The following is a 20137-nucleotide window of genomic DNA, read 5'->3' as shown; positions in this document are numbered from 1 at the left end:
AAACGTAATTGAAATAGTTTTTTTGATTGTTGAAAATAAATTCAGGCTTCAAAAGGTTAAATAACATCCTCAAATTGAATTTTGTTGTTCATTTTCTTTCTTGTTTTTTAAAAGAAAAAACAGAAAAATCTTCTTGCTGTTTCTATGGATTGTTGGTAATGAAGTTAATGAGGCGCTCTGACCACAAGAGGTCCTTCAAGTTTTTCTGGTCATCAGCATAAAAAATGAAATGTGACTTAAACATCACAAGTCAGTTATTGTCTTTGTGGAGAGATTATAAAAAAGTGTGAATGTACAAGATATTAGATACGTATTGAAAAACCAATCGGGCAACTGCAGTGTTGTTTGAAAACCACAGATATGAACAAGATTACGTTGGTTAAAAGATATAAAATCAATCAAGATGTAAATAATCAATTTCTGGCAAACTGCGGTTTCTCTAAGAAATATCTAGATTTTTGCACTTTGGTAAAAGGATCGGACTGTATTGTCAAAAAGTTAGTTGAATTCTTTATGTATGGATTAGTTGAGCATGTATGGAGATGCGTATTGAATCGTGTGAGAAGGAAAGATACACAACCTTATAAAAAGCTTAAAAAACATAAAAAGGTTTTATGGGATCAGAAAGAAATGAAATCTATTGACCTGTCTGACTTTATTTAGATAACATGGTGGAAGACATGGATGTGGATCTTGATAAAGAGTTTCTACAAGAACTAAAGGAGCTGAAGGTTTTAATTACTGACAAAGACCTGTTGGATCAACACAAAAGGTAAAAGCGCTCGTGTTTGGCCGGGAAAATCGCCCGTCCTGTTCATCTTTCTGAATTTTCGATCTGCCCTGCTCTGCCTAGTTTGGTCTGCACTGCTCTCAGAGGGAAAACAAAAGCTTTTAATGAGATGGAGGCTAATTTCAAGGTGAGAGACATTACAGCCTCTAGCTCGCACATCCTCAGTGTAATCTGATAATTGTGTTTAGACTAAGAGATCTTCATCTCTCGCAGAATCTTTCCAGAGGCCTCGTCAATATTGCTACAAAATTAACCAACACCAAAGACGTCAGAGATTTCTTTATCGATCTTGTGGAAAAGGTCAGTGCTTTTTTAGGTTTTAATCTGAGGCAGTAAAGAATAAAAATAGCTTCTTGTTGGTTTTTGCCAGATTTCCTTGTGAGGCAGTGCCCTGAAAACTTTCTCTCCTTTCATTTTGCAGTTTATTGAACCTTGTCGTTCAGACCGCTGGACGGCTGCAGACATGAAACTCTATCTCACACACTACACCAACTCTGCGCACATTCTCGACACCTTCAAGTGAGTCACTGTTAGTTTTATTTATTTATTTGCTTTAATCCGTCCTGCCAGGGTTATCTTCTTTAGCTTTCCCAAAGCTTGGCTGTCTTTGGGGAGATAAAAACAACCTGGTGAGGATATTTACGCAGCATTTTCTCTTTAAAACAGACATCTCTTTTCTACCAGAGGGGGTCTCCCTGTCACACCCAGGATTTCTTAAACTGTAGTTACCTTTTCTTTCGTGCTAACTTTCAGGAATGTTGTTAAGGGTTTGGACAGCCCCGCACCAGAACAAGCTTAACAAAGAGATATTTATAAAGAGAAGCATTGACCCCCCTTGAATGTACTGAGGGGACGGAGATTGCCTCATTTACTCCGTTAACCCAGATTTCACAATTACAGTTAGTCATGAGGCTTGCTGTGCGTCACTCTTTTTATTCAACTTTTTTTGTTTTTTAAATATCTTGCCTCTCTGTTTTTTTACCCCCAGACATCAGGTTGTGTGGGACAGATATATGGGAGTCATCAAAAGCTGCATCTTTAAAATGTATCACGACTGAGCTGCTTCCACCACGGCCTGCTCCTGCTCCTCCACCCCAGAGGTTGTTCTCCTCCTTTAGCTGTGTTCTCTTATTCCATGTTCTGATCACATTTTATTAAAGTTTATTTTAATCAGTCCTTATTGCATCTGTAAATTGAATTTTATACAAATAAAACAAATATCTTTACAGTGTTTTTTTTTCATCTTTTATATATCCATCCAATACATTTTTGTGTTTTATGTGCATCTATAAAGATGAAAACAATGTTTTTGTAGCATTTTTCTTATGATGGAGGACATATATAAAGGAAATTTAGCTAAAAATTGCATTTCTGAGTACTTATTTATCCAAACATTGTGAATCAGGAGCAGACAATAAACATTTGCAGGTGTGACATAAAGCTACAACGACAGCCTTCAAGCCTGCTGCTCTGTTCCATTCTTCTGATGCATCTACTTGGAGACAAATGGATCTGTGTACGTCTTTATTTTCCCCTTCTAAGCTGGAATCGGGCTCAAAACTGTATGGCTGGATCGCTCCAATAACCCTCGTCATTTTTGTGCACTGCTAATGTTAGGTTAGGGTTGTGAGGGGCTGTAAGCTAATGTGAGAGAGAGTTAACAGCTGGATGATGGGAAGTTTGGTAGGCTCACTTTATACCAACAGTCCACAACTCAAGAGGCAATTGTTCTAGAAATTGACACAGGATTTTTGATTTAATGTAAAAATGGTATAATCATCACTAAAAGAGCACTGGGAACGCTTTTGCAATAGATCAAAAGATGACTGAAGTGGACTTTAAGTGTTATCTTCCTCTCGAAATGACCCTAAAGCTGGATTTAAGGTCTCATGTGACAAAAACAGGAGATGCAAATCACGCAAAAGCAATTATGACAGTTTCTTCAAGGCAAACCCAGCATTCACTTAGGCTGTCTATAATCCTGAATAATATTCACCACATTGCTTTTGGGATGAGTGTAGACTCCATCCAGTGTGTGGGATGTTTGTGTGTGGCAATAGCCAACCAATCAGAAGAAGCACAGTTGGTCCAACCAGGAGGGGTGTTACTGTGATTTTTACAACATCCCCCGTATTGACAGCTGTCATATCTGCTGCTGTAGCAGATATACAGGCTCAAGCAAAGACCGCTCTTTAAAAATGATAGATTAATAAATAATATTGATGCAAGAGTTTATTGCTCTTTAATATTTGGCTGTAAACCTTAGAAAGGCTAAAAGAGAAGCCAGATGACAATTTTTTTATTCTTTAAAGCTTCATGAGGAATGACCTCATACTTTGACCTTTAGCTCCAATGAGTTTGGAGTAAGCGCTCCTTTCCTTTAGGCAACATCTCCACCGGTTCGCGTCATAAATGGCAAATTTTGCAAGAAAACAAAACACGAGAATTACACAAACGCTAAAGCGGAAAGTCGACGGCCGTTTCGTTTAGCGTATTATCTCAGCACCAACAGTTTATTCTATGAAACGAGCTGAGAAATTTTCCAAGTCAGTCTCCCCACAGCCACTCTCCTCCACTCTATAATTTTTTGTCCACATTCCATTAACTTTGCTCTCCCCAGCTATAAATATCCGTGTCAGATTGGACCAGAGCAAGAGCTTTGGTTGCTTTATGGGGGGGAAAGGGAAAAGATGGGGGAGGTAAGTATAGATAAATGGGGGGTACGTGGGAAAGGGGTGGGAGAGCTTGGGGCTTTTGCGGGGGTTTAGTTTAAATGAAACCAGGTGTGTTGTGGGACCAGTAAGAGGAGGACGAGGGGGGGTTACTGGGAAAAAGAGATGGACGCACACATGTGTGTGTGTTTGGTCCCTGTGATTTGGACAGATTTGGTATTTGGCTGACAGACCAGGAATTTGCATCCTGGGGGGTCAGGGAGAGGGGGTTTGGAGAGTGGAGGATGGCAGTGCAGGGGGCCAGAGGGGGGGTAAGAATGGGCTGTCCCTCTCTCCTCCCTCCCTCGTCTCCTCTTTCCCTCCCTTTGCATGTGTTCATCTGCTCCAGCTGTCGGTCTCGCCGCTCCCTCATAGGGTCACACAGGCAGGAGTTTAAAGGACCACTCTGGAGCGCCAACTCATCCTGGACGAGCACAGACGGACACACAGGTCTGACGCACACTCACAGACTCAGCGGACCGGGCTTCAGTGAGTCTCCAAGTTTTTTCTTCTTCATTTTGGGTGTCAAACGTAGAGATTGAACATAGATTGTAAAGTTTGCAGGAGTTTTGTGTGAAATGAGTGGAGCTGAGATGAACCTCCTCGCCACCTCTCTGGTTCAGGCCTTACACGTCACAGCTGTGCCCTGCTGTCTGCTCCACTCCCCCGGCTGCACTCCTCTCAGGAGCCAAGATAACGTGGCTGCAGTTTGCTTCCTGGCTCTGGCTGTAATAGGGGGTTAGACAGGAAGAGAAGCAGTGACTCACAGGACTCATTTTGTGGGGCTGTATTTTGTAAAATTCCTCCACCTCCTCATTTTTGAACAAAGTCAGTGTCACAGTCCTCAATGTAGTCACTTAAATCCTCGCTCATGGTTCTGAAACACAAACAGGTGTCACACCCTCAGAAGACAGCGCTGCCTTACCGCCATAAATCAGATGGTAATTTAGGAAGGAGTTGTGCTCCTGCGAGTGTGGCACTTCTTCATGTGTCACATTGTCTGCAAACACCCATCTGTCAGGCCTCTGCTTTGCAGAGATGGAGCAGCATCACCGCTGAGATCACTGACAAACTCCACAGCGTTTGGTGAAACTGCATCCATCATCACCGAGGATGTGCTAAAGAGGCAGAAACCCCTGGGTGTAGATCTCTAGACTCATTTACTAACAGCAGGAGGTTCCTGGGTTCCCCCAAGCACAGCTGAGTGTAAACTGCCCATCTTGGACACCCAAGTGTGTGCGTGGGATCGTGCTGTGGGGTTTCTTAGGGCCTGTGCATATGGTGACTTTTATAAGCCGTCTGACATTTTGTTAAGTTGGACTAACAGTATGAATCTGAAAATGGGTCAATGGGACGCAGCTCTGAGTTTTAAAAACGTTTTTTAGAAATGATATTTGCATTAACATTTTATTAATTAATATTTGTTTGATCACTCGATAAAAAAACCCAAACATCTGCATGAATAATGAGCAATGTAGATAAATGGTGTTAACCCTTTAACGCCTGAGGTGTCACCGGTGATCCTTAAACACAAGTCTTTAACATATTGTAACTTTTCAATTGTTGACATGATCAACGTCATTCCAGCAAATTCCGTCCCTCAGAATCTGCTGGAAGTATGTTGAATTAAGTGTTAACACTTAAAATAAGCACAAAAAAGAGGATTTCCTAATTGATCCATTGTCCATTTTTCTGCTATATTTAAGAAGAAACTTTCTTTTTGCATCTTGATTATAATTTCACAAATAAAAGTAAAATTTAGTTCAATAAATTATAAAAAAAAATTTGATCTAACTGCCTAATCAATACGTTTTCTGTGGTCACAGTCAAATAACGAAGCTCTGGGTCAGAGCCACATCCTCTGACATCCTCCTACGCATCCTGTGGAGACATGAGAGTTTAGGGGAGCAGTGGCTGAAGGTTTGGCTCCAGATGTCCTGTTATTTGAACCATGGGGGGTTTCCCAGAACTCTACACTCTGGGAACCATGGCAGTTAGCGGGGCATCCCAGCTGACTTGAGGCGCCCACATCCTTTTCGTGGGCATTCCACGGTCCACCACCATTTGATGTACAGTCGCAGAAGGGCAACACCCATGTATCCTCGCTGCTCGACCCCTGAACGATGGTCAGTTTGTTTTTTGGGGTGGTTTCAGGATGCATTCCTGCTGGCTGTCGGTGGAAGAAGGCCGAACCATGAGAGGTCACGTACTGTGGTTGCGTGATGGTATGTTTACCGTCTACGCTAACAGCGTGTTGAGGTTTTGTGCTGCAAGGGTCACAAATGGCCCGTGATGTCATCCAAGTAGAATTTGAGGGTGTCCGAGTCACTCCACTGCCTTCTGTTTGTTTAAACCACAAATACAACAATAAGCTGTTCCTGCAAACGTGGCCACTGAAGTTTATATCAGAGCTGGAGGCTGTGCATGCAGACAGGCTGTGATTATAACTTTCCTGTAATGCTTTTGTGCAGGAGGGTTTGAAACAGCCTGTTTTTTCTACCTCTTTGCTCTACTAGGATAGAGGGAGTTTAAACACTCAAAAGCGTTTGCTGGGAAATGCTGTAAAAGAGATTCAGTCCATCTGATCGCTAAACAAATGGAAAAAATGTAAATACAGCTCTTTTCTTTATCAGGGTTGAGAAGTTTTTACCAAACCTGCTAAATGATCCTCTGATTTCATTTAAAAGGGACTTTCTTCCTCATGAATTCAGCTGCTCTTTTTGGTGAGAGGTCACAATGCAGCTGCCTGACAATGGGACCTCTCATGAACTCATGCATTACACCCCTATGACCTGAGCAGGCCTTATGAGAAACACAACCGCAAAAGAAAAAAAAACTGCATTTGTGCAGTATTCTAAAATATTTTTACTGACCTCCTTTTGCACATAAAACTCCAGTAAATTCTAACTCCAAAACTCCCTAAAAATAGTAACTTGGACAAACTCGAGCAAATGTAGCAAAAGGAGGAACATATTCAAGCAGGAGATGCTGCTGTGAAACATGCAGGATCTGCAGCTCTGCAGCCTCCCCACTGACTGCCAACACATGGACACAGAGGGCTTTTTGTGAGCAGCTAATATAAAAATATTTCTCTGATGTTGACTCTATTTTCAGTCTAAAGTTGTCACGGTGTTTGTGTTTTGACTTGGCAGACTCGTTCATTCTATTTATTCTTGGTGAACTAGAGGAGCTCTGTTTGGCTGAAAATCCTCGAGGCTGGCCGTCTGTGTGCTCATTCACCTCTTATGAAAATGCTCGATGTTTCCTTTACAGAAGAAAACACCAAAAGTTTCCAGTCTGATTCAGTTCATACTATGTATTTGAAGTAATGAAAGTTGTTTTCTTATCCCCCCCTTGTCTCTTTCTGATGCAGATACCACTCCTCGACTGTGCATCTCAGCTTCACCCTGCGCCTCCTGCCTCATAGTTGTGTGTTTTTTCGCTGTAGTCCGGCCCCACTGCCCATCATTTAGTGTATTAGCATGCAGGCTGCTTGTGTGTCAAACGTGTGTGTGTGCATTTGTGTGTCAGTGCTCCTCCGCAGTGTACTTTCACAGTTGCAGAGAGAAACTGACACCTACACGGTAAGGATGGACCGCTCTCCCTCTTTCATTCTCTCCTCCCAGCTTCCCTTCTCTACTATGTTCATTTTCAATTCCTTTTTTTGTTCTACCACATTACTGATCAAACCTCAAAGGTTGAAACGCAGGTGAGATCTCAGCCGTCACTGGGTTTCTGAGACTCAAGCAAGCCTGTTCGAGGGTACAGCATTTTAAAACAGATTCTTGGTAAAACCATTTTTCTTGATTATTAGTACGCTTGGATTTTGGAGGAAACTTTCAGTTGTTCAAACAAAGTTTCTAAATGCCGGATCTCCAGGAAGGTTTAGCAGCTCATGTGAGGCACTTTATGTTTCTCTCAACATGTTCACTGCTATGGGAGACATTTTTATTAGCTGCAATCTGTGATTCTATCATCCTAATCTCTGGACGAGGGGTGTCCAAAATCAGCCCTCGAGGGCCGTGTCCTACATGGTTTCCAACCCACCGGACATTGAATGCTCCTTAGTGGCTAAGCGGGCTGTGGTGGGCAAACCACAGCCTGGGGGTCATATGCGGCCCCTTAAACCATTTAATCTGGTCTGCCACACTGGAATAAATTATATTGATAATCCAAATTAATGTTTTATATTTCTCTGTAATTTTGGTGTCTCCCCTCATTTGGTGCACCATAATTAAACCGACTAGAAAGTTATTTTTCATTCATGTTGTGTTGGAAGATTTGTTTCTTTTCTCACATTCATGTGTGTTTTTGAGTCAGACAGTCATTTTTCCGATTATTCTAACACAACAATGTTCTTTTAATTGTGTTTTTCCCTGAAAGACATCATCTAATTGGCACTTAAATATGATTAAAACCACAGTTTTTGAACACAAAAAAATTTTTTTTTGTTCAGATTCCATGCTGTTTCTCATATGAGGTTGCTTACCAAAGCACTTCAGATATTTGATCCGGCCCGTCTGTCAAGTTTTAGAACTCTTTGAGGTCCACGAGTCAAAAAGTTTGCCCACCCCTGAGCTAAATACACCTGATCCAGGTAACCAGCAGCAGATAAGGCAGGATTTCTGGAAAACCAGCAGGAGGCCGCCCACGAGGACTGGATCTGGACACCCCGCTTTAGACTTTACAAGTTCTGAGCATTTACCCTCTGAGTTTCTTTTAGAACTCTAACCAAATCAAAGGATAAAAAAAACAAACAAATTGGCTGCTACATGTATACACTTTTTCTTTAAATTCCGAACTTATAAAATAGTTTTGTAAAGTGTTATAACAGCAACTTCATCTACTTCATAGATTAAGACGTTTGGGATGCTATTAGTTCTGCATGAATTGCACCGATCAGCATTTTCTTTTTTGTGCAGAAACTGTAGCCAGCGTTCCACATAAGTGTTTCCATCTCGCCACTTTAAAGTAGCCATTGCTGGGGTTAAATTTGATTTCAAAACCATGTTCCTTCAGGCCTTACTTTTTATTTCCATGAGGGTCACAGTAGCTTATTTTTCCCCCTGAATGATAATGACCTCCTTTTCTAAGCAAATGCCCTGAAATGTGAGTTTCTGTAGCGACATTTGGCAGCAGGGCTGATGTGTAAAATGTCACCAAGCCCTTTAACAGGGGCAGGGTTTGAATCCAGCTGGCTCAACACTCACGCAGAGAAAACAAGTCCCCCTCTCTACTGCTGCGCTGCTTCTTGTTTCATGTTCCACTAATAGAGATTTGTCATGAATTATGAATATATTATGCAACACCTTGGCTCACAGACACTGCTGACATCTTTCTTTCCATCATTTTCTCACACGCTCTCTCCATTGGTTTCTGTAGGAATGCTCTGATGGATATCACTGGGACCCTCAAACTGACCACTGCAGAGGTAAAGCTGAGCCTCTGCGATCACTCGTCGTTAACAAACGTCACCTCTTGCTGAGCCTCTGAATCTCTCCTCAGACATAAACGAGTGTGAGACCATTCCCGATGCCTGCAAAGGGGAAATGAAGTGCTTCAACCACTACGGGGGTTACCTGTGCCTCCCTCGCTCGGTGTCGTTCATCCCTGCTTCAGAGTCCCCCATCACTCCCACGTTGCCCTTTAACCCCTGCCCTGTGGGCTACGAGTCGCATGGAGACAGCTGCGTGGGTGGGTGTCTGCCTCTCTGCCGTGTAGTGGGACAGGTGGTCTGAGGACGAGGGATCAAGCTGGCTCGTGTGTGATAGATTGTTTTTTATGGTCAGCGGCTGCATTTTGTGAGGGACAGGTGGCTGTGGCAAACGCAAGTCCTCTGAAGGCAGTCAGGGAGGGCAGGAATCTGGAGGATTTCGCTCAGAGGCAGCTGCTGTGTTTTTAGGAACCTGCTAGAAGGCAGCAAGGTGCTCATGAAGCTTGAATGCAACACAAGACATGACTCAGTATGGTATTCTCAGCTGCTGGGTGCAAGTGAAGAGAACATTGTGGTTACCATGTCACGCTGAATGAAGCCGTTTCTTCCTCTAAACCACATTTCACATGTCTCCTTACCCACAATCCCAGATGTGGACGAGTGTGCTCGACATGAACACGACTGCCAGCCCAGCCAGGAGTGCATCAACACTCTGGGCTCCTTCACCTGCCAGTGCCCCAGAGGCTACCGGAAGGTTGGCACGGAGTGCATCGGTCAGTCTTCATCTTTAAGTTTGAAGCTAATATCCGAGCAGGTTTGAGGTTCATCTTTTGTCTGACCCTTTCCAGACATCGATGAGTGCAGGTACAGGTACTGCCAGCATCGCTGCGTGAACGTCCCCGGTTCCTTCTCCTGTCAGTGTGAGCCCGGCTTCCAGCTGGCGGGAAACAACCGCTCCTGCATCGGTGAGATTATAACCCCTTTGCTTTAGGAAAAGCTAAACAAGCTTCCTGTGATGTGATCACATTCATTCTAGCTTATCTTTATTTTATTTTAGTTAATTTTTGTCTGTTTTAACATGTTAAAATACATTTGAAAGCTTTTTTTTTCTTATAGATAAGGATAGTAGTTAGATCAACAATAATAACAATGAAAAACGTATTTGAAAAGAAGCAGGCTCAGTTTATCAAGGCATGGCTCTAAAAAGCTATAATTTTACTCTCCAGATAATATAATAATAAACATAGTCATATTTAACCATCATCTTCATCAGGAGTCAAGTTCATCTTAATAAATATTCAGTAATAATAGTAACGGTAGCACATACATAATAACCTTTATACATGCTACTATCATATTCTTGTATTGCACCTATACAACATGCTCACAACTATTTTTCGAATTGAGAAAATTTTAACCCTGTTTTTCTTCAAAAAACCCAAATTATTCCAAATTAAAATCCTCTACGGTTTTTACCTTGAAATATTGAATCAACATGTACAAAAAATATGTTCCAAAACTTAAGTTTCATGAAGCACAAAAAACATAAAATATTTCTCAAATGTGTTTTTCTGTCTAAAAAACAATAATTTAACCAAAAAATCTATTACTTTTAAAATATATATATATATATTACATAATTTTTTGTTTTGCTCCTTGGCTCTTAAATATAGAAATGTTTTTAATGTGAAGCACTTTGACCTACAATCATTGTAAAAGTGCTCTATAAATAAAGATTGATTTGATTTGATATCCTTTTCACAAGTTTAATGGGTCTTGTGCAAAATTGCTTCTCTCCTCACTAGATTAAACACATCTCAGCCATGGCTTTTCTCTGGTATTAATAACAAGCAGATTTATTAATCATTTATATTTATTATCATTTTTTTACTATGCTTTTTCACTTACTACAGTGCCCCCTAGTGTTCATATTAGTGACACATTTGTTAAATTAACTTGAATTTCTTCTTTTATATTCTGCAATTTTTTCATGATCTGAACAGAATTTTTCTCCATTTTCAAAAAATTCTTGCTTGATGTTTTACGAACTTTTTTTCCTTGATTAGAAAATTTACTAAAAGTTCATATCTGTCAAACAGATGCTTCACATAAAAAAAGCATTTTTAACTAAAGTTTTGAGCTTTCAGGTGAGAAGATGAAGACATAAAAGGAGGCCAAAGCTCCACAAAACCTAATCTGTCTTGAGTTTTGATTGAGCTTTTCTTTTTTCAGCAATATTATAGGTTGTATTGCCGAAAGAGGAAAAATGTCTGATAAACTCACATTTATTGAATCCCTTTTGTGGAGATGTTAGTGTAGCATGTGTTGAGCTGAAACAACAGAAACAAAGTCCTAAGGAATCAAAGGCCATTAATTACAATCTGTGTTTTTAAGGTTAAAACTGCCTAAAAGAAAAAAAGAACATTTAAAAACAAGCAGACAAAACTACCAGAATTAAATGAAACAAATCTCCAGTAATAATATATATATTTTTTTAATGTGAATGGTGATGCCGCTGTGCTCAGCTTCCTGTCTTCCTCCTTTCAGATGTGAATGAGTGTGAGATGGGCGCCCCCTGCTCCCAGAGATGCTACAACACATACGGCACTTTCCTGTGTCGCTGCGATCAGGGTTACGAGCTCGACCAGGATGGCTTCACTTGTAACGGTACAAATCTACCTTCCTCCTGCTCCACGCTTCTCCCTACAGCTGATAAAACCTGCCTGTATGTCCCATCAGACATCGACGAGTGCAGCTTCTCCAGCTATTTGTGCCAGTTCCAGTGTGTTAACGAACCTGGAAAGTTCTCCTGCGTGTGTCCAGAGGGGTACCAGCTGCAGGGCACCAGGACTTGCCAGGGTAATGCTGGTCTGCCTTCATTTCTCCCTTGGTGCTCTGAAAGAGTCACGAATGCTGCTCTGAGTCAGCATGCATGGTCCTGCTCAAACCTGAAACTGTGTCTCCTCTGCAGATATAAACGAATGTGAATCAGGTGAGCACCAGTGCACTGACACGCAGACCTGCGTCAACATCCACGGGCGGTACCAGTGTGTGGACAACGACCGCTGCCAAGAACCCTACGTTCAAGTGTCTGACAAGTGAGTGAGGGTGGCGTGTCGTCTTACCCAAACACACCTTTTCCTCATTACTGAAGTATGCGCTGGCTATCAGCACAGAGTATAATCAGCCCCAAAGCTGAATACAAAATTACCTCCATTACTTTTTCCACGTCCGAGTCCAACACTCCTGTGTTTCTTTTTGCATGGGTTGCAGTGCAAAAAGTGAACTATTACAGCTGTGAGCAAAGTGCAGCAGGTGGTTCTGAGCATTAATGATTCAGAGGCATGAAAAGCATGTCAGAAAAACATGAAGGTGGTTAAATAATCTTTTGATCTATTGTAAAAGCGTTGCAAAGACTTGTATGGATCTATTGGTCTGCAAGTGTGTGGAGCAGAGAGCTAGTGAGCCCCCCATTGTAGTTTCACATCACAAGTTCAATCTTTTTCTAACAGCATTTTTTATATATCCTTCATCATCAGAAAAATTACTCAAGAACTCGTTAAAAGCACCAAAAAACTCAATTTTCATTGTGACTGGGAAGCTGCAACCTCTGCTGGCCGATGTATGAATTGCTAATCCTATGACCTCCCAATGGTTGCTCTAATCAAGGCTGGTTTCGGTCTGTGTGTGAGCAGCCGCTGTGTGTGTCCCATCATCAACCCCGTCTGCCGTGACCTGCCCTTCTCGGTGGTCCACCGCTACATGAGCATCACCTCGGAGCGCACGGTCCCCTCCGACATCTTCCAGATCCAGGCCACCAGCGTGTCTGTGGGGGCTTACAACACTTTCCGCATCCGCTCCGGGGACGACAGCGGCGACTTTTACATCAGGGTGAGTGCTTTAGAGGGATCTGACTCCTCAGATGGTTTAGTTGAGAAACTTTTGACAGGAACAATAATCACAGGGTTTTAATTTACACAAAAACGTGACAAAAACATTAAAGGTACAACTGGTGAGTTTGAAACAGCAGTTTTGTCCCTAAATTTGGGAATTTCTGCTTTAATTAAAATATAGTTGGAAGAGCAGCTTTATCAGTGTCACAAAATACTTAATATCCACATGAGAAGGATGCTTTACAGTTACTTATATTTCAGTTTTTCTGACTTTCAATTTTTTTTCTTTTTATCAAAGCTTGTTTGCCCTAATTTACAGATGATAGGCCGCACTTGACTGATATTTCCTTCCCTTCTCATTTCCATCAGCTCTTTAAATTTGTCAACATTAATTCAGCCATTAAAATACCTCTAAGAAACTCTTATATATGTGGTAATCATTAGAGAAAATTATTTCAATTTTCTTCATTAATCAAAAAAAACACATTGTGTTAATTTTTTTTCCTCTTTTATTAGACTACACTCTTATAACTGCATTTTCGTTGATCTGTTTGGTAACAGGCATGGAGACATATTTATCTGAGTGTAAATTAAGATGAATGTAGAAAAAAGAAACAGAAAGACAGCGGAACCAGAGTCTGAATGACTAATATACTCATCCAGAGAGGACAGGAAAGAGAAAAAGTTGGACAAAAAGCATGGATCCTCTATTTAAAGACTAAAAGGGAAAGGATTTTAGAATGTTTGTGAGACCAAGAATATTTAGAAAGCCATACAGATCTTCTTAAAACGACTGTATTTCATAGGCGGACGATTCTTTTTTAAAGAGAGTTAAAAATCTGGAAATATTGGAGCAAGACTTTAAAATACTTAAAATGAATGTAACAAATTCTGTTTTAATTTCAGATACATTTCCTGAAAAAAAATAAAGATAATGCTAGTTAACAGTGATGTTTTTTAACTACTGACATAAAAATAGTTTTTGTTGATTGGTAGAACCCTAAAATTGTCTAAACAGTATTTTCTTGACAAACACTAAAAGAAAAACAACAAATTACTTATTAAATCTTAGTTCACTTCTAAGCTCTGTTGGTCAAGGAGAAAGAATAAACTTTTCTATTTAACCACAAATATAAAAATGAATAAAACTGTATATTTAAAAAATTAAAACATTAATTAAATAATAACAAAGTTATATTGTTCTTAGAAAACAGCCAAGGTAAATGCTGAAAATTAGCTCAGTAATGTTCACTTTGTGTAAAAAAGTAAAGGCAGCTAGGGCTAAAAAAAAAATCAATAGGGACTAACAGTGATAAAGTAAATGTTAAATGGTAAAAGTCTAAATTTTTCCTAATAATTCCAATGGAAAAAATAAATAGAGATATTTAGTTCTCAAACTGTTAGATACTAAATTTGTTGATGAAAGCTAAACGGAACCACAAAATATTTAAATAAATGCTAAAAGATAAAGTTGATGAAAAATTTTCAGCTTTAGTCATTTTTAATTATCATTGGAAATCTCTATGAAAATCACAATAAATGGTAAAGTAAAAGAAAAACTTTAAAGTCAAATAAAGTTCTATTCGATTCAATAAAGTTAAAAACCGTCAAAAAGCTGAATAATGATAAACAATGTGGAAAAACCTGTAATTACTGAAAAAGGTAGAGCTAAATGTCATGGTAAGTTAGACGTGGTGAACACAATGAATTAGTTAAGGCACAAAAAAATGATAAATGTTTAAAATTTGTTAAAATGATCCTAAAAGTCAAAAAACAAACAGACAGATCCACTGAACAATTGATTGCATAAAAGGTTAAAATAGCTCAAATGAAACAAAAGAGAAGACTTTACATTCAGACAAATGTTTTCACTTCTGCGTGTCTTCCTCATGACTGAGAGGAACTCGCTAGAATGGACAGTTTTGTGTGGAACGGCTTTATCTCCTGTCATTTCTGTGTGTTCAGGAACATTTGTGTTGTTTTCTACAGCAAATCAATAACCTCAGCGCCATGCTGGTTCTGGCCCGCTCCGTGTCAGGGCCCAGAGAATACACGCTGGACCTGGAGATGGTTTCGGTTAACCCCCTGCTCAACTACCAGGGCAACCACCAAAGCAGCTCCGTCCTCAGACTCTCTATCTATGTCGGACAGTATGCTTTTTAAAAATAAATTAAAAAGAAAAAAGGAACGGATGTGAAAGAAGCTGATTTGCTCAATGCAGTTCAACCAATCACTGTGATGTTACATTATTAACTTTTTTTATACGTAGTCGTCCAAAGAAAAAATTCTGTCAGTCCGTAGTTTGTGTAAATATACTCATGAAGTACATTTTATCCTGATGTTTTCCTGTCACACAGATGAAGAACAGTTGAATTTTTTTGTTTTTCAGAGCATTTTTCTGTCTTTTCTAGTGTGAATTCTGTCCTTCTCACCTGCCTGGCAGTGTCAATAGGAGCTCAGTGGAGTTTCCTTTGTTCAGGTGATAGCAGTCTGTGTGGCATCCTGTCTGCCTTCAGGTGAAAGATCAATGCTTTGAGTCAACACTTTGATCTGTTTTCATTAGTTTCAATCCCAATTAATTGTTTTTCCTGTTGACGCTTCACTCAGTAACCACTCACACCAGACCTCAGTGCTCACGCTCTGCATTCAGCCTCCAGTTGTTTGCATTTCCTCCTGGCATCACTGTGTCAGAAAGTGTTCTAAAAAACAATCAAAAGTGTACCTTTTCATTAAAGTTATTTTTATAAATGAACATCCAACATGTTCGCACTGCCAAGGATTGTTCCTTTTTGATGTTGATTTCAAAATAAAACTTTTTTGGCTCTTAAACTCTTTGTGTTGGTGTTCAAAATTTCCAATTTTAAATGTTTTGCAGTTACCATGCATGGCGTACACTCACACTGGCGGGAAAAAGTTTGAGCGTCCTGATCATTTCCAAGATTATCCTTCATGAATGATTGTTTTGTTCAGATCAACAATGTCAGATAGATATATCAGTATAGCAGACGGACATGGCGTTATTTAAGAAATGAAAAGAAGTTTATAGGATTTACGGAAAATATCCAGTAATTTCACAGTAGTGTACCAATTTTTCACAACAATGATCCAAATTTTGCACCCTGTGGTGGGTTGACAAAGAAAACTAACTAAAACTTCACAAAAACTTCAAGTTTGAAGGCAGACCGTATTGGATTATCTGCTTTTAGTCTTAACCGTTTAATTATTTCAATTTTGTTAAGGAACCATTTTTTTTGTGGAATAAGGATCAAAAACTGTGCCAGTGAGCTTTTGACAGACTGATAGAAGACATAACTTCAGGCACACTATACTATTAAGGTTCTACGTGATAAAATGGTGCCCCCTTTTTTTCATGTTACGCAAAGTTTGTTCAGCTTTAATAGCAAAAAATCCATCCATCTGCTTGATTCCTTTCGAGGTCACGGGTTGCTTGAGCCTATCCCAGTTACTATTGGGTGATGGCGGGGAACACCCTGTCCATCACAGGCCTAAACCAAAACATTTGTCTTTAAATGACGGATCTGGCCAATATTAAACACAGCTGCTCACACTCCATTATACATCCACCACACAGAGTCCACAAATAGTTTATCGGAGCCTTTTGGTCACATCTGGCCTTTTAGACTTGCTTTAACCCATGTCAAAGCTGACTTATTGAGGCCACATGTGCCCACAAACACATGCAGGAGCTACAGCGTTTGACCTTTGGGCCATATTTGGCCTACATAACACAAAAATATCCATCATTATCAAACAAAGAAAGGAAAGTGTTGCAAGTATTTCAAAGCTTCTGCAAAGATCAAACTTCTTGGTTTTAGTGTAAAAAAGTTCAGGAGGCGTCTCCTAAGCTTTCATTGTAAGAATGTGTTTGTAGCGGTTAACTTTTAGCATAAGTTAAAAGATGATAAAAAAATACACATATAAAACATGCAATTCAGAAATTGGATGTTTGAGGTGATGAATTCAGAAAACAGAATTTGTTTTTTTTCCGTTGCAATGTTTACATGTGACTGTCTAGATCAGGGGTACACAAACTTTTTCGCTTAAAGGGCCAAAATCTAAACGGGACTCCAGTCCGTGGGCCTGAGACAAAAAAAATTTGCATGCCATGAAATAAAAGCAGAAAATAAAGAATATGGTTTAATTAATTAATTTGATTCTATATTTGTCAAGGTAACACACATTAGTAGGAATAAAACGTAAGGAACACTTTAGTTTGAAATCTTTAAATTTAAAAGCAAGACCTCACTGCCGGTTTTTTATTGAAAAACAAAATCAAGCTAAAACTAACTTTTTCCAAAGAAAACAGCAAACTGGAATCTTAATGAAAGATGTGACCTTTGGTGGGCCAAATTTGGCCCGCGGGCCCCACTTTGAGCACCCATGGTCTACTGTCTTTCATAGAGCTCATAAAAATGGAAAATTACTTAAAAAAAAAAAACTTTTTGGGATTTTTACATCAAGTTAGCAGCTAATGCATCTATTCAGCTCTGGTAGCATAACTGAGAGAGAAAAATGCAAACAAAAACAAAATATATTTTTGAGAGATGTGTGTATTTTTTCTTGTTTGGGTAAAAAATAGTTTATATTTTCATTTTGATTTTTGATGATCCAAACCAATAAAAAATACTAAAGAAGACAAATGAGGCATACATAAATCTATACATATATGACGAAACTTAAGATGATTAGTCATGAAGTGATAGGAAATATAAAAACAAAAAAGAAACATTGTCATATATTTATGTGTGTGTACATCCACATGTCCATATAAATGATGTCATTACAATCACTCTAAATCATAAATGTTATTGATACAGTACACAACACATTGAATCAAGTAAAGGGGAAGCTTAATTAATTGCATGAAAATGAGTGGAAGGAAGCAAACTTATATATCCCCACCCTTATTATGCTTTAGATAACAATGTCAATTATTTGTTCACATATATATCAGTTTCAGTTTGCAACTTCAAGTTAAATTTCTAGCAATATTCCAGAAATTAATATTCTTTTTACTGTTCCGGTATCAAGATAAAGTGACTGTAACAGAGTGCTTATGGATTATGATCAGTAAAGACTTGCATCAAATATCATTAATATGCATTTTTTTGTTAAAATCAGCTGAACCAACACCAACATGTTTATGATGGTAAATGAAAGGTTCATATTCTGTTGTCCGTGGTGGCTCCAAGTTTTAAAACCAGTATATCCACAGTCATGGATAATTATACAACAAACTTTCAGAAATATTAAAGAGATCCACAAAAATTATAATAACACACAACTAAACGACAAGTGAATGAAACAGAAATTATATAGTTGTAGTTATTTGTAACATTTTCTATGTAAACATGTTCAAAGGAAACAATAGAAGCCAGTTGTACACAGTACAATACCTCTAAACTGGGCTCCAAACACATGTATTCAGTGTGTCATAATTATTTCCAAGTTGATTGAAGTTTAACATTTTAACATTTTAAAATTTTTTATCAAAAGTACCACAACATAAATAAATTTACAGTAAAAACTGAATCTGAAATGAAGAAAGCTAAATAACTGATCTACAAAAAAATAAAAAATGCAAATAAATAAGGAACAAACTGGGATTGAGGGAAGCCCTTCTTTCACAGTCCACTCCTGTTTTCTCCACCCACAGCACACAAACAGCACACAGCCCCCCATCTGTCCTCACTGGGGGGGATGACTCACACACAGACCTGCTTTATGTAATCCGATCTGACAGTTTTTGGCCAGCAGGGGGCAGCAGATTCTTTGAGAGTCCTCTGCAGCAGCATCCAAGAATAGCAACAGCTTGAGGGACAGTGGTGGTTTTGTAACATATTTGTCAATTGAGCCAACATTTTCTTACACTTCTCTCAAACTCACACACTAGAAGGGGGAAAACTGAGAACAGTTAAGCTTAATGAGAAGACTAGCTAGGAAATACACCAGACTTGAACCCTCAAAAACCGGCTTTACTTCTGGTCCATTTTTCATTGCATAACTTGCCATGACAGAAAATGAAGATGACAGAGGCTGGTGACTGTGCTAAGAGTGTAGTAGGGTAGGAGGGCAAAAGTAGTTTAATATAGTGGACGGCCCTTTTGACATGGTGTTACATCCAGATCAGAAAAAGTGAAGAACAGAGGAACTTCTTGAGCAGGTTGACTGTTCAGGCAGTCTCTGGGACTATTATTGTATATTAAACTCTCCCCAAAAAATACAAAATTATCTGAATTTTTTCTGACTCACAGCAATTTGTGTAACAGAATACTGAGAAATATGATTTAAATCTGAATTTTCTTTATTTATGTCCTCCATCATTTGAAAAATGCTACAAGAGCATGCTAAAAGCACAAAAAGCACAATTTTTATTGAGAATTTTAACTTCAGAATGATGTAGAAAGGCAAAATAAAAATGGACATGATCCACACATGAGGAAAGCTTATTAGAAACATAAAACAAGCCAAAAAAAGGATTAAAAAGACCACAAAACAGCAAATGTCACAGAGTCCTATAGGGAAATACTGTGGAGCTCACTGTGTGTAATCAGAAATATCATCTATAGTTTGTGTATACGTTTCTTTTTGTTGTGTGATGTGGGTGTTTACATATGAGAGCATGGGTTTGAAAGTGTCAGAGCCCACGCTCGTGAGTGGGAGGAGTGTTTGGGAAGGCAGGGAGTGTTGGAGGCCTCTGTGCTTTGGCACCGAGGCCAAAGCATGATCTCATTTCTGGACAAGCCGCGTCCCGTGGGCCGCAGAGACCAAGGTGCTCAAAGTGGGGGATGAACTTTCCTGTTGGGGACAGCGTAGAGATAAAAAAAAAAAAAAAAAAACAAGCCTCATATCTGTCTTACGGTCAAGTTCTGTCCTTCAGTTAGATGTATGCTAATGTGATGAATGGAACAGTCTTCTCCGCTTTGATTTCCCTGTTGCATCTCCAAAAGCCCTCCATGCCCCCCCTCTCCACTACAGCACAATGCAGGTATTATATTAATGAATGAAGGAAAAAGCGAGGTGGATTGTCATTTTCCTCCACCCACGACTCAGAGCGTTGCAATTAGTGAGTTAATGAAAAGATGGGGCAGTGGAATCTCAGAGATATGAAGAACAGGACGTATAGTTGAAGGAGGATGGGATGATTGAGAGTGTGAATCACTGTACTACAAATACTTTTTGTTTAATTCCAAAAATTGATCAAATGCAATGCATTGTGGTCCATGTTCCCAAATCTTGTGAGCATCGATGCACACTATTTTTATGCTGAGAATTCTGGGAAATTTCT

The 20137-nt window shown here is 39.4% G+C and overlaps 2 protein-coding genes across 3 annotated transcripts in view; both read left to right on the top strand.

Annotated features, from left to right (window-relative positions):
- Positions 1-2018, top strand: part of fibpa (fibroblast growth factor (acidic) intracellular binding protein a) — a 6204-nt gene extending 4186 nt beyond the window's left edge. The window contains exons 7-11 of the mRNA XM_024283171.2: positions 664-772; positions 854-917; positions 1004-1090; positions 1212-1309; positions 1779-2018. Of these exons, the coding sequence (XP_024138939.1) occupies positions 664-772; positions 854-917; positions 1004-1090; positions 1212-1309; positions 1779-1848 (428 nt within the window). The 3' untranslated portion in view covers positions 1849-2018. The remainder of the gene's footprint in view (positions 1-663; positions 773-853; positions 918-1003; positions 1091-1211; positions 1310-1778) is intronic.
- Positions 2019-3831: 1813 nt separating this feature from the next.
- On the top strand, positions 3832-15657 carry efemp2a (EGF containing fibulin extracellular matrix protein 2a). 2 transcript variants are annotated; one of them, XM_024282872.2, is made up of 11 exons: positions 3832-3990; positions 6875-7085; positions 8884-8932; positions 9007-9195; positions 9586-9708; positions 9784-9900; positions 11483-11602; positions 11675-11794; positions 11907-12033; positions 12631-12826; positions 14818-15657. In XM_024282872.2, exons 2-11 carry the CDS (start codon positions 6984-6986, stop codon positions 14989-14991), a joined length of 1317 nt encoding a protein of 438 aa, XP_024138640.1. In that variant the 5' UTR covers positions 3832-3990; positions 6875-6983; the 3' UTR covers positions 14992-15657. The 2 variants fall into 2 exon arrangements, with proteins under 2 accessions (XP_024138640.1, XP_024138641.1); XM_024282873.1 differs by lacking the exon at positions 3832-3990 and having other exon boundaries at positions 6855-7085.
- Positions 15658-20137: the final 4480 nt, after the last annotated feature.

The sequence above is a fragment of the Oryzias melastigma genome, linkage group LG10 (genome assembly GCF_002922805.2).
Source record: "Oryzias melastigma strain HK-1 linkage group LG10, ASM292280v2, whole genome shotgun sequence".
NCBI lineage: Eukaryota > Metazoa > Chordata > Actinopteri > Beloniformes > Adrianichthyidae > Oryzias > Oryzias melastigma.
This window is presented reverse-complemented; position numbering and strand designations above follow the sequence as displayed.